Below are 15469 nucleotides of genomic sequence, written 5' to 3'. Positions count from 1 at the left end.
TGTACATAGGGATACCATTGAAAAGTAGCCTTTGCTATTGCTCCGTAGCAGCCTGTGGAAGATGCCAGGTCCCAGCTCACCCTGAGTGGATGCAGAGATCCTCTGGGAGTCACCCCTTGTGCTACAGTTCCCCAGGATTGTAGCATGGCTCATGGCCTGCTAAGCGCACAGTAAAGCATGCTGACCCAGTTCCGCTTCTGTGAATCAGCCCTGTAATAAGTTTCCACAGGAAACTACTAGCTGTAGCTAGGACAAACCTATGCATTTAAATTAAGTCATTGTGCGGGTTTAGTTAATGAAGAACTCTTGTTTATTTATTCAAAAATACATCTGTGTCCAGATGCGTTTTGTTCTTCTTTTTTGTCTTTGTTCCTAAATGCATTTACATAATCCTGTAGACTCTGATAAGCTCTCTTCAGTCTATGGATAGCTCATTCATTTCTTTTTCTCTCATTAGTGGCAGCTTGAGGTGCTTTTAAGTCACTTTTTAAATCAGTTAACTCCTCCTTTATTCTAAAAATATGATGGTGGTATTATGATATTAGTAGTAAATCCCTTTAGTTACAGACTAATCTTCCTGCAGTATCTGACAATATTTTCTTTAACAATCATGAGACTCAATGCCATATTCCAAATTGTCTGTAATAGCCTCTTCTCAGGTTCTATTATCTGTCATCACTATAGACATGCCTATAAGTCTTCTGTAAGTTTATCTTGTTGCTAAGCTATTTTACTCATCTGGACAGCATTTGTTTTATGATGCAATATTTGTTCTCATAGCTGAAAAAAGTGGATTTCTTTCAGGCTTTCAGGGTTAATCCTGTTGGGTTTTTTTTATGTGCATATTCCTATAGCAGGGGTCCTCAAACTACGGCCCGCGGGCCGGATACGGCCCCCCAGGGTCCTCAATCAGGCCCCCGGTATTTACAGACCCCCCCGGCGGGGGTTGGGGGGGAAACCAAGCAGCCGCAGATGACTGCCTGCCACTGCATCCGTGCGCCGGCCCCCTGGTTAAAAAGTTTGAGGACCCCTGTATAGACTTCATTAAGATTACTTCTGTGAGTAAGGTTAGTTCTTATGACATACATATGAATTTTTCAGAAGTGTACCTACACTTCTGTAACACTGTTCCCTTTCACTCTCCTTTGTTAATAATTTTATGATAACATACTTATTTTCCATATTTTCTGTATGATTCAATATTTAAGTATGTATACTTTCAACAAAAAAGTAATGTTGTGTTTTTATATTACTGCTGAAAGTATGATTTGGCTGATGTATATGCCTAACTACAAAAAGCTTCTATTCTGAGAGTGCTTGAAGGACATAAAATCAGGAGATACTTTCAATAAAAATGCGGTATGTGCCATTATGAGTCAGCTGAAGGGTAGAAAAACAGTTAAAAGAGCTAGCACAGCCGAATATTTCAAATAACTAAACTAAAACCAGAGACAGACATATACTATTACCTAGGTTAATTCTAGGTTAATTACCTATAATCAAAACCTTTTTGATCCTTCATGAACAATTGAAAATTATTACGTTCTTATTTAAATAGGTAGTGGGGTATTGATTCTTGTTGTTAGAAAGGGACACTTTATCTTGGGCAGCCGTCTGACATTTTTCAAGACCTCTGTCACTTGATGTGGAGAAAGAAACAGAGGACTGCTCACTTTTTAGCTGCCAGGGTACCAGGTTCTGTGTTATAAATACTAGGACAAGAAAGCAGAAAGGTCAGGCACTGGCTGTTTTGGAGGTGCAATGAACAAGTTGCAAAGGAGTAAGTGAGACAAGGCAGAATCAAGCTCTTGTGTATGACACAGGCAGCAAAATTCTCATATGAACAGTTTGGGGCAAGTTGTGGCTTCAATACAGTAGTTCTTGTTCTGAATTTGTGACTTTCTTACCAGCTCAGACTCACTGACTTCTCAGTGTGGTCAAGCAAAACCACACCACTTTTTACCTCTAGTTCCATTCCTAGAAGGATTCTTAAGTGATCCATCCTGCTGGTGGTTTCTAAGAGGGGAGCAGCAGCCTGTGTGGCTGAGCTATGAGATCACCACTCAGAGTGGATCAAACTTCTTATCCTTATGGCTTAGAAATATCGCATCTACCATGCTGGACTCGACTTCACCAGCTTTAAAGCTTCTCTGGTCTGAAGGAGCTCTCAGACACTGAATAACAGAAAACCTTTGTAGAAGCTGTCAAGCCAAAGCTATTGCTCTGTCGGGGGAATGTGCTGGCTAGGAGAGCAGCTTAGCTGTTAGTGCAAGAACATCAGTAATGCAGTTTAATCATTGAGCTGAAGCAGAAATAGGTGCCTGGTGTCTAGGCAGTGATCAAGACTGCCAATAAAACACTTTTGAGACTGAGTGTAAATGGAAGGTCTTGATGAGCAATGGGGCAGAGGGAGAGCCCTGAGCAAGAGTGGTGCAAGCAGCCTGCTGTGAGTCTGAGCAAACATCATTCAGACATCTTGTGGGAAGAATGCCGTTTTGATTATCTGATGGGGAGAATTGCCGCTTTTATAGAGCTGCTCCTTCCCAAAGCTTTCTAAAGGCAACGTTTATCAACTGCTTACTTCCCCTGTTGATAGAGATGTTTTTTCATTTCATAGGAAGAGAGACTGTGACAGAGGGGGCAGGTGCTGTCTGAGCACTGCAGGTTAGCAAACAGGTGCAGCCATGAATGAGACTGACGGAGCTATCCTTAAAATAAGGAAATAAACTAGTGAACTCCAAGTTTAACCGATAGTGCTTCTGTCATTTCACTGAGCAATTAATAACTATTAAATCCAGGGGTTTTACAGTCTTATGCATGGGCTGTTCTGCTGTTTACTTATCAGCTATAATTATCTACATTAATTAAGTGTGCATTAATCATGTAAGAAACACATAATACTTCAAAAGGTAGAACTGGAGAAAAATGTTGAACAGTATCAATAGAAGGGCTTCAAACAAGCTACATAACCTGTCCAGAACAGAAGCATAGGGTTTTGACCAAGTATATCTATGAAAAGAGCTTTGGACATCAATATATATAGGTGAAAAATGGCAGCTATGAATAATTACTGAACACTTACTGAACGGTATCACAATCCACATACTAATGTAATGTAATTTCAATGAAATTTATGAAGTAGCTGATGTTATATACAATTCTTGGCCAAGTCAAAGTATAATATAACTTTGCATATACATTTTCTTTGATTTCAGAGTGTTACACAAGGGATCAATATGGCCCCACAATTCAAAATCAAATCCATATTATGTCATTCAGCCTACAGTCTGATGGAAGAAACAAATCTTTACAGAAAATGTATAGGCTATACATATTTTATATATGCACTTGGATTTCTGTGTCCATGCATTTATATATATATAGGTAGACACACACATGTCTGTGAGCGGTATCTTTTCAATGGTATGCAGTATCATTTTTTCCCTGAAATAGTCTCTGCTTTCGTAATTAAGGTCTTTATCCTGATCACAAAATTTGTGCTCAAGTTGGGAAGATGTGGAGCATTAGCACATGGTCTCACCTTTTTTATAGTTTGAAATCCTGAAAAAAATTCTTTTTGAACATTTTTTATGTTTAGGCAATCAGTACCTGTGCTGCCAAGGCTTATTGAAAGCAGCTGGATGCCTGCCTCTGTCCTCCCCCTTTCTTGGAACTGCTGCCAGAACAGGTAGTCAGAAACGGAAAGTAGAGAAATATTTGAGCATCTGTGCTCTCTCTCTCTCTCAGGAAAACAGCTGTGGCTTCCATAGGAAGCACTCATTTTTTCCCATCAGCCAAGACTCTGGATACCCTTGGGTCCAGTTTTGGCACAGCAAGCCAAGTAGGATGCAGTTTATGGCTTCGAACTTATGAGAGAGACCATTCGGGCGGTCCCATCCCTGGCAGAACACTGAGAGAAATTCCCCAGGCTGCAAGCCACATGTGGGCCTCTGACCTTTTATTAGCACACCATGGGAGAGGTTAACAATTGTTGAGACTTCAGTCCTCCCTTTGACATACAAATACAACAATACCAAGTAGCCTTTCCAAGACAAGCGTATTTAGGGCACAACATCCTTTTTAATCCAGGATTCAGCAAAGGGGGGGCCTAGGGAACAACACAAAAACTTAGTCTAAGAAAATTATATATTTCTATAAAACTGAAGCCTGGATTGGTATTTTTTCCAACAATCTGCAACTGTTAATAGTATAGTGATTTGTGACTTTTTTTAAACCAATGTAATCATGAGATGGAAACAAATTCTCACACCGTTTTTAGCTCTTCATGTAGTCAGTGCCATGATTTATGGAACTAAAATTGCTCAATAGCTGGAGCAATATAAGAAATGCATGCAATTATGGGTTTTTAAGGATGTCTGTTGTCTTACTATAAATACATAATTGTTGATTAAAAAAAAAAGTAAGAATTCAGAATTATTGATATGAGGCTTGTCAAAAGAAAAATCACAGAGGGCCACATCTGTGTCTTTTTGACATGTCTTTGTCTTAACATTACTGTAGTGAATGAAGTTTTCAGTTAAGACAGGGATTGGAAAGTAACTCCATTTTTAGGAAACAGAGTCATTTTCTGTTTTGCAGCTAAGGATCAGTAAAGGCTTAATATCTTGCTATATGCTGCCTAATCTATGGCAGATAATGCAGATTGAATATGCGAGCATCCCAGGCTTTTACCATAACCCCTTGATTATTTGTTCAGCCTTAAAGGCAAATTTATTTTTACTATGCAGTCCCATGGTTTAAGTGTAGAGAATATGCTGAGCATAAAATAGGAGTGAGCTGTCTCATGCTTCTGCTTCCAGTCTTTGCAGCTATCATCTGAAGAGCCAATGCAAGCTGATCTCTAAATGTAATAATCCTATGACTGCTCTGACTGAAAGCAGGTTGAACCCTGTCCAATGCCAGAAACTGGAAAAAAACCCCAAAAATAATTAAAGAAGCAACAAATCCTACTTTTCGTCCTTTTACTAAGGTGACAACCACATCTGAGAATGAAATTGGTAAAGTCTTGTGCAAGGTTGGTTATTGCAAAAAAAAGTTGTTAAGTAATGGTTGTTGCATGTGCTTAGCAGTCTCATCTCCATTAACCACTGTTGGAAAGTAGATCTTAGCAAGTGTTATAGGTGAAGAGTCCTTTTGTATTCAGTGTGAATAAACAGAAATACCAGGCTGGTGGGGAGCCTGCACTGAAGAAAGATCAGTACAGCTGCACCATGGACACATGCCTGTCCAGCCATTTACCCACCTTTCACAGCTTCCTTACATAGCTGATTCCAATGCTATTCCATCGTTATAGCCAGCTCTTATGTAATGAACACTTTAGTTACAAAAGGTATTTTTGTTGCTTTTATTACCCTGAGCAGTAGCTTATCATCTTCTTTTCTTTTTGTGTTTTTACATGCCAGAAGATTGATCTTATTGTCTTTCCCGAGTCTTCCCCCGCCCAAGAATACATAGCAGTATTGCTTCAAGCTTTCCTACAGGTCAACTATTCTAAGCCTTTATTATTCTTCTTGTCTACTTGACAGCAATATCCAGCTTATCCATGTTTTCCTTAAAGACATCATCACCTTTCAGAAGACTGGATCAATATCTGTGGGTGTACATTAACATGAAATACTTCTGTTAATATCTTCCACATTGATACTGGCATCTTTTTGTATCAGTACTGTATGGCTGAGATGTTTTGTTTGTGAACTGCTCAAACTCCAATTTTTTTCTGATGTAGTCCTGACCAATGATTATTCCTCATGGCATATATGTGTATTTGGTTTCTCTTAAGTCTAGTATCTTCCATTTCTATTAAATTACACACTTTCTTCAGTATCTCCAGATTTTTTTTAAAAAAGAATTATGAAATCTCCTCCTGTTTTCCGGGAAAAGTTGTTTCATAGTTTTTTACATTTTAGAAATGTCATGATATACATGCCTGCTTTTTCATCTAAATTCTGATTTCCCTTTCATTTTGGTATAGTTGAAACTTCCTTTCTAGAAGTTTCTTCCGCTCAGTTCTGTACCCTCCACACGGAAGTTTCATTTAGACCATAGTCCCCTAGTTTTCCTAGTAGAAAGTCACATGGATCATTTCCATTAATTTTATTTCTTTTTTTTCTATAAGGTAATTAAAAAATACAACTACATTGGCTTGACATAATGAGTGGCAATATCAATGATTTAGCTCATTTGAATATATTCATGGTTTATATAATCAGAAATGGTGAGTTTTGGGAATGGGAGTCTTCCTGGACAAGAATAGAAGTAACAAGCCAGGACACGGGAAGAGTGTCTAGAACCAGGCAAGAAGGAGAGACACCAATAGCCAGAAGGAGATCTAGTTTTCCGTGTAAAGGGATGGACAAAGGACTGAACTGACCTCAGCACATTTTTCTTCTCCTTGGAACTTAACAAGTCACAGCTTACTGCATTTGGCCTCAAAAGAGGATTAGCTGGCAGGAAGGGTGTGTTCTGTCTATCTTTAACTTGGACACGTATCTTTTATGGCAAGATTTTTCCTCTGTGGTACCAATGAATATTAACCCATTTCATTTGGTCAGAAGTTGATTTTATTGTCTGGTCAGTTGGTTTGGTTTGGGGTTTTTATGCTGAGAACAGCCTTCCATGCTCTCATTGTTCAACGAAAGGATTCCTTTCTTCTTACAACATGTTGGCTTTAAGAGCAATCTTCATTTCAAATTACTTTTAGCCTTGATCTTCCTCTGTCTTTCTAGAATACTTTTCTGGTGTTTTTTCACTGTGCTGGAAATCCCTTCTGCTTGTCACTCAGTTGTTTGACCCCTCTCTGCACATTCTTATTCCTTTCTTTCAAATTTGTCTTTAGTCACAGTAGCCAGCTTTTTCCCATCACTTCTTTTCAACATCTGCAACAAAGTTTTTCCCGTCAGTGATCTAATGTCTGTGGGTTATAGTTAAAGGCTGGGATTATTTTTTTAATACTTTTTTTCCCCCACACAATGGAAAAATTCCCATTTTGGAGCTTGTAGCTAGTCTCTCAAGAGGGTATTTGGTATACCAGTGAGTGGAGATGTTCCACTTTGCAGCCACCTTTGTCAGAGCTTTCAGGCTGACAGAGCACTCTTGGTTCTGTTCACCACCCTGCCAGGGTGCTCACACACAACTGCCACACTCTGAAATGAAACCGTCTGTGTAGAAACGTATAATATTTTATTTCTGCTAATGATGGAGAGAATGGACACTGACTTCCCTGACATTTTCCTGCAATGCCAGCATAGTATTAAACTGATGTAAAAATGAAGGGATAGAAGAGATTGAACTATCTCCATAGATGCTTATTTGGTAAATGTTGCACAGCTAGGTAACATACAGTCCAAATTCTGAAATGTTACGTTTAGCAATTTTTCTTCCATGTTCAAACTACAGTCGTTTTTCTTTCTGTAGCTGCAATTTCTCTGTATTTTGAGGCAAGGATGCAGGCATAAAGGAGAGGTCCCTCCGGCATGGGCTCCTTTAAATGAATTTGCCTCATCTTTTAAGTAAAAACTTACTTCAGTGCAGGATTAACCAGTACCTAAACTTTTCTGAAACCCATGACCGTATGAAAAGAATACCGAAATACACATGTCCAGCCTTTCTTACATAGAATATTGCAGTTTAAAGCATACATTACCTTAAGCCTTAGAGAACAATTTAGATTTGATTAAATACAAGATCTCTGTGGTAAACTATTGATTAAACTAAACTGATCTTCATATTTCTTGAATAAGGGAGATTAAACTGCTCTTTACATATAATTTAATTAATATCATATGAAGTGAAATAGTTCTTTGCAGATGTCTGGTTTACTCTTCAACTTGTGTTTGAGCAAGAGGTGATGCAGTGGGGTGTATGTAATTATGCTACAGTTGGTGACAGGCGCGAGAGTAAATGAGATGTTTCATCTCAATGGGTACATTTCCTGTTTAAATGTTTAAGAAAATAAACTTGACAGCTTTAGCCAAACCAAGACAGGAATATCTGAAATATTTTGTTTCTGCAATGAACAGCTACTAATATCTCTTTCAATCTCATTTGGCTTGTTAGCCTGCAACAGATTAAAGTGGTATGTTTACAGATTAAGTTTTTTCATCTTAACTTTTATGAAAGCTTTATTTTTAATTGTTAATTTAAAATACAGTAATCCAGAAAATTTCCATGCCAGTTGTTTCTCAGCTTTGAGGGAAAATGGAGGCTGAAAAAATGCAGAATATTTAAAATAAAAACGGTGACTTTCAGAATTAAGGACTTCTAAAACTGTTGATCTTTGAACTTTTTTATTTAGTACTGTGTTGTCAAAAATGAAACTAAAGCAATATGAAGGAACAATAAACAAATTCTAAAATGATACTATGCTCCAGAATGTGTAAAAAAGTATGTATTTTGTTTGAGGGTTTCATTAAATTTTTAAGCCTGGATGATGATTGATAATTTATAATTACAAAATGTTGTTGTTTTTTTTTTAACATTTATGTGCAAAACAATGAAGCAGACTTGTTCTAGAAGTTATTTTTAAATGTTCATTGAACAGCTAAAAAGAATTTTTTTTTTTTAACAAGTTTGTACTTTGGGGACAACTTGAAATCACTAAACATTTTAGAATGGTCTAAGAATTTATAGATGGAATTAGGTAGCGCTGTGGGACGTATTCTCAGATGTTTCAGTAAAATATTTTAAAACAAATTTTATACTGAGATACAAAGATTTTATATATATGTTAATGGGTATACACTGTCACCAGCTTGCATTAGCTCATCACAAGGTGAAGATATAATAATTATTAAAATGGTTTGGTGTTCCTATTCACATGAATGGCAGAAAAGCTTCTCACTTTAGTGAGTTTTTCTCTCTTTTGGGGAATGAGGTAAAACCTTCCAAATCCTGCTGCTTAGGTTATGAATTATTCTGTGACCTAAGAGAGAAGGAATTTCATAGGTACCATCTAAATAGGGTACATATATCTAGGCAAGTGATTTGAGAAGCAGTGGGTTGGTTTCTCCTGAGTGGAGGACATGATGCAAGGTATCGTGCTGGATACACATAAGCCATTTTATGTCTAAATATAACTGCAGTAGCACTGCCTGTGTAAAAAATCCTGATGTGCTTAGCTGAGGGATGGGACTTACTAGCTTGTGTGCAATGCCAGGAAAGACCGAGTCAACCTGGTGCTGTGCTGAGGGAGATTTAGCAGCTTATGTTCTTGCAAGCTCAGGCATCTCTGCAGTGCGCTTGATTTCATAGTGGGGATGTGCCCAGCTGTGAAAGCAACTGAGGAATATATATCCTTTCTCCAGGTCTTTCTTTGTCTTTCCTGGATAGGTAATATAAGCCTTTTAAGGTATGGGGGCTTTTGCAGCCTATGTTTTCATGCATTATCTAGCTTTAGAGTCTCAGACCATATTTTAATAAAGGAAGGAATGTTTAAAACATTTAACAGAATAGGAAGGAGATGCATATATCGCTTGCCTATTATTTTCTCATTATCTGTTAATAATGAAGTACAAAACTAATGAGACATATCATAGTAGCAAGAAACCAGTCTGTGAGTGAACTATCAATATGCTTTGTGGGTGTTGAAGGTACTTGGCTTAATCCTGTGTGTGCCAGCTGTCTCTTACACCTTGTTCTAGGTCAGGGACATGCTGAATTTGTGAGATGTGTGCTGCACTGGTAGTCTGTATGTGTGTCATGAATCCTTATGGAGGATTTCCAGACATCCTGCCACATCTTGGACAAATGCTATGAAGCCACTACTGTCACAGTTGTCCCTGTTCCCTTCTATCCGCAGTTCCTTCACCCACCCACCCCCCTAAATAAATAAATAAAGGAATAAATAAGTAGATTCAGCTTCCCACTCCCTTCTCCATATATTTCCAATTGTGTGGAAGGCATCACACAGGGAAGGAACCTTCTTGTTTCTTGGCTTCCCTTTCCAGGTATTGTTATTCCAACTTCTTTTGCCAGTGCAATCTTGATTTGTGTACTATACTAGATCAGTGATTTCTGGATCTGCTGTTAATGCCATGGCATTTCTCTACTAACCTCAGGCTGCTCATCTCCAAACATTGCACTGAGAATGAAGATCCATGCATTTATTACCCAAATCCTGACTTCCAGAAGTAGTGAACCCCTTTCCCCATTTCTGAAACATATATTTTCTATCTCCTCTGTGGAGTCTAGCACCTGAAGCAGCCCTGTGCAGAGAAATGGGGGAAATGCACCGGCTGGGTACTTGTGAAAGCTGGGATAGTTTATTCAATCATTTTTTATTAATATTAGCATTTTTAATTAACTGTTATGTCTGTTTATGATCTCCATCTTTACTAGAAAAGGACAATGACATTACCCAGATACAGTCTTCCCAGATAAAGTCTAAAAATTACTCTGCCCTTGTTATTTATAGTATGAAATGATTTCTTGAGCCTTTGAAGAAGTCATGTCCAGATTTGTAGATAAAGAATATAAAAAGAACCTTTTTTTAGGTTTTGCAAACATGCAAATCATGTTTGATTTGAAGTATCAGTTAAACTATTCCCAGTATCACATTGAGAGGGCTCATCGTTTATCATACTTGCCAGTACCAGGTCCACTTTATGATGTGAACAACCAGCCTAATGAATTATGTGGATGTGCTGGTCTTCCTGAGCCCTCTCCAGAGCTAGGAATACATTAGCCAGCACAGAGATGTTCAGAGAATTCAGTATCATAAACACGGCTGTTCATGTGGTGTTGTACCCCAGATACAGCCAATTCATTGCACAGTTGCAGACTGCCTCTGCAGTGAAATTTGGAGTGAACATGTCTGGGCAGAATCAGAAATATCAGAGAACCACTGAATGATTTAGGTTGGAAAGGATCTAAGGTGGTGTGGTTCAGGCCTCTTCCCCCTCCTTAAAGCAGGGCTATCTTTGGACATTTGGCTACATATCTAGACCAATGTCTAAAGCCTTCTAATTCTATCCAGATTAAATTTGCAAAAGTAAAGACACAGTGTCTAGGCAACTCAGATTTAGAAAGCCATTACAAAACAGAAAATGGCAGAAAATTACATTAGTGATCAGCAGCAAAGCTAATAATGCAGAAGTGGGTGCCTGAATTTAGCTGATAATTTTAAAGTACTTTACAGCCTAATAAACTTTGATCACTCCCCTGGGGATTTCCTGTGAAGAGCAGACTCAGTCCTGCAATCAATCCATTAGTTAAGCTGTCTTTGTTCTTGTGAGTAATGTTATTTACATTTCTTTAGATTGTTCAGAGAGACAATATGGACCCTTTGGAAATAGAAAGACTTTGTGAAAGGAGGTAATGTAAATATTTGGAAAAGGACTGTCCTTTTCCAACAGTCTAAAGAACAGTCTATAATTAATCTGTAGTTACTTGAACAGGTAAATGTAACAAGTTCTTATATTAAGGCAGCACAAAGTTTGCATTTAACTTTGCTGGATATACAGTTGTGAGAAATTCCACTTTTAGGCCTAGCTGTTCCATATATGACCACTGTCCACAGTAATTTTTCATTTGAAGACAGAAGTGAAACTATTGTTCTTATACAGTATTATTTGTGGGAGGATTTTTCTCAGTGTAAAAATAGAGAAAAGTACTATTTAATTCTATCTTTATTTCAAACCTGGCTGAGTTAGGAGACTGGTATGTGAGTATTTTTATCAAAGGACAAATATTGGTTTGGACAGTACAAGAAAGAATGAGAATTTCTGTGACAATAGATTTAGAAACTGCAAAGAAAAAAACAACAACAAAAAAACCCCATCAAACCAAACCAAAACAAAACCTGTTAGGGTGCAAGACAGTTGAACAGAAATAGAAAAATATCTGCACATAGGATTCAGGAAATATGTTTTCCCAGGGGCATTAGAAACGTACTGGCCAACTGTAGTTCAGGTTGCCTGTTGGAATGCTTTTCTGCTTCTTCCTGCTGCCCACGCTATTGTCTGCTCAAAATTCTGGCACATATCATCTCGGCTTTCCATTGCTGACATCACCTGATTGCACCGTTCATTCAAGTGGGTCAAGCCTTGTAACTCCAAAATATATAGCAGCAATCAAAAGAAACTGAGCTCCAACCTACACAGCAAGTTTCTGCTTGGTAGCCCCGTACAGCTGGCTCTGTTCAGGGTAGGTCAGCATTGTAGCAGTAGAGCCAGCCAGAATTGCTGTCATGGAAGGGAGGATGTGGCCCCTTAATTTTTTTCCCTGATGGTTGGGTTTTTCTCAAACCTCATCCCCCACAACCTTGCAGCATTATTGTTTCATGACTACGTTATTTCCATCGAGTACTGGCAGTCCTGACATTGATAGGCAGTGAATCAATACTTTTATAGAATCACAAAGCCAAACTAGTTCTGCAGATCCACAATGTGCAGTATGTGTTTTTTTCATTCTGGATGTAATAACTACAATTTGAAGTACGCCCCCGCAAGCATTGATTGTGTGGCTTGAGAACTTCACAATAAAGAATTTAATTAAGAAAGAAGAAACTGCATCACTCCATTTTGAAATGAAAAATTCACGCGAGATGTTTTTTTCATTTTTGGGCTGTAATAGCAATAATCGTCTTTAGCTGAGGACATTTCCTGGGGCTTAATGGCCCATGGCTGTGCTTCTTCAGGTGATCATCATCTCCCAGCAGTCATTAATCCCCAACAAATGCCCTGCACCTCAGTCATTAAATGTGCTTAAACGTGCTTCTTCTGAAAATGAAATACTTCTATATTTAATGCATCTTCCAGGAATAGGAGTGATCTTCCTGAGGTGAGGAATGAAAGGAGTTTAGTCATGTGTCAGACAAGTACTAATTATGACAAGTGGATAAGATCTGTTTCTGGAGATAGCACAACAAAGAATTTTTCTACAGTTAAGAGCGTGTTATATGTAAGTCATCATTTTCTGTATGTCACGATTCATACTCATCCCAATCACGTAACAGCCAAATCAGAAATACAGAGAGTTATTTGTAGTTGGTTTTCTTCTACGAGGCATCTCAGCAAAGGAATAAAACATCTCACAAAACACGGAGAGTATGTGCCTGCAGCAATGCTTAAAAAGTCTTTCCATTGCATAGCTGTAAAATAAAGCTATGCAGTTTTACAAGGTGTTCGTGATAATGCAAGCAAAAAAAAAAGTTAAATCTTTCATACCTAAAGGTCTGAAACTCTTATAAGTAAGTCTTTAGGTGAGAATTTTATGAGTCTTTCTTACAAATGGGACCACAAATACAGCACCAACAGTGTCATCAGAGGTTTTAAACACAGCCTACCACCCTTGCTCAAGAAGAATTAAAGCCTTCAATGAAAATAGTCAAGGAGAATTTGTCTTGATAGAGGTTGAATGGGGACTGGATTTTTTTATTTGATTGGAATTCTACTTACTGATGCATTGCGTTATTTCCATCTCCTGCTACTAAGTATGTAATGCATAGATTATATGGAGCCTGTATCTGTCCCAAAGATGTTGTGAAAAGGGATCAGACCTGATCCCATTATGTTCCCTTCAATGAGTGCAAAAAGAGTACCTTTTTAGATATTATGATCATTTATTATTTATGTTGGACATTCAGATCTCATGTACTTTGGTGAGTGACTGTATAAATGAGGACAGAAGTAGATTTTTGGGCCATGCATTGTTAAATGTTGAACGTTAAATGATGTTATGTTAAAAATGGAGCTTTCCTAGTCAGTATCTTTTTGATTGCAGGTTAACCTGAAAAAAGAAATATTATAACCTGACCCCAAAATTCCTTTTCTTTTAAATTTTCTCTGTCCCTTCAAACAAACAAAAAAATCACCCCAACAAGGTATCTTCCAGTATAAATGGAATGTTTTGTTTAACTCACAGTAAAAAATTTCACTTTAGTAACCCATAACAACTGCCTTAATTTTTCAATTTTCTAAATTAGAGAAATTTTTCTACATGAAAGACAAAGGTTTATTTAAGAAAACTTAAAATACAAAATTTCACATATACACGTGCACATGCGTTTTATCCTGCTCTTTTTCTTGGTTTTTGGACAAAGCTATTATCTGAATTAGACTTTACCCTGCAAGTATTCCTACTCATCCCAAAGCAGTTTTCAGCAAGTAAACTAATTAAATATATATATTAATAGATCTTTCATTAAAATTCACTGACTAAAATAAAATATGCACAAAGCCAAGGACAAGATAAAGAATATTACATCTTTAAGTTCTTTCCAGTCTAGTTTATATCTCATCATAAATAGTAGGTTGAGGCATCAGTACTGATCTATTCTACTGCAGCTAGAACACTTATTTTGCTGTAGATTCTATTTAAGGCTACTTTGGTTGTATGGACCTGACCGTGCAACTTACCATGGCAGCATTCTTCAGATCATTTGCCAAAAAAACAGTTAAGATTTTAACACCAGATGTGACACACATTCAGTGCAATTATTGTCCAGTCTTATTATATATGACTCCGAGTACTCCAACTCCAAACTCAATCACAAAGTAGGGACAGTCATGCAGACTTTGCCAGTTATTTTGTTTTGGTCCCATTCAGAAAGAACAAATTCAAACAGGAACGTACAGAATGAAGAACCATAGAAAAAAGAAAGCATATGCTCCTGAAGTGAATTTATCAGTATGCCTAGAATTCTTGTATACTTTCTCTACTGAAAAGCTCACTGTTTTCACCCATTCATTATATTTACAGACAAGTATAATTTAAGAAATCTTATGTAATGTTCCTCATTTTAAATTCTCTGTTGTAGGTTTTGTTTTCCCTCTGCGCTGCATTCTGGGGAATCCAAATTATGAAGCAGATCACTTCATCTAAAGATAAACATCGCTGAAAGAACAGATCTAACGTCACTTTAATTATGGGAACATCACCTTGGAATAACCTTTGAAGTTCCTTGGAATTAGTCAGCCATGAATCTTGCTGAATCGCAATCATTTCACTTATGATAGGAGAGGGTTGTGATTTCATGTGAAAGTTTGAAAGGTTCATTGGAATGTGTATTCATTTTTATTTGATTTTTTAAGAAATCTGCAATTTCTCCCAAATTTAGATAAAATATTTTCTCACAGCATGTAATTTTACATTCAAAGGATTACAAAGTCTTAGAAACCATGTAAAACTAATTGCATTTTGCAGTGATTTTGTAAGTAATCTTATGTGAAAAGTATTTTTCACAAGAGGAATAATTAAAATCATATTTGTTGTAACCTGGTATAAAGTGACTGACTGTCTTCCTATTGAGGCTAAACGTAAACATATGTGAATGTCAGTTTTTCCGTAATGATTGAATTACACCAGAATCTCAGTGTCATGCCCGATTCGGTGTTCATAACATACAGCTACATGAGGATGAGTAGTTGAGGCAAGAAAATTATTAAAAGCAGCATGATAAAATAACTCAAACTAGTATGAGCTGAAACATCTTCAATAAGATCGGCTGATG

At 37.4% G+C, this 15469-nt stretch overlaps 1 protein-coding gene across 2 annotated transcripts in view; it reads left to right on the top strand.

Moving 5' to 3' along the window:
- The window catches only part of AGMO (alkylglycerol monooxygenase), a 192207-nt gene extending 176783 nt beyond the window's left edge, over window positions 1-15424 (top strand). For both annotated transcript variants that reach the window (XM_037384704.1, XM_037384703.1), the window contains exon 13: window positions 14777-15424. In XM_037384704.1, the coding sequence (XP_037240601.1) occupies window positions 14777-14857 (81 nt within the window). In that variant the 3' untranslated portion in view covers window positions 14858-15424. The remainder of the gene's footprint in view (window positions 1-14776) is intronic.
- The last annotated feature ends 45 nt before the right edge of the window (window positions 15425-15469 follow it).

The sequence above is a fragment of the Falco rusticolus genome, chromosome 4 (assembly GCF_015220075.1).
Source record: "Falco rusticolus isolate bFalRus1 chromosome 4, bFalRus1.pri, whole genome shotgun sequence".
In the NCBI taxonomy this organism is placed as follows: Eukaryota; Metazoa; Chordata; class Aves; order Falconiformes; family Falconidae; genus Falco; species Falco rusticolus.
Note: the sequence above shows the minus strand (reverse complement) of the source record. Positions and strands in the feature narration are given on the sequence as shown.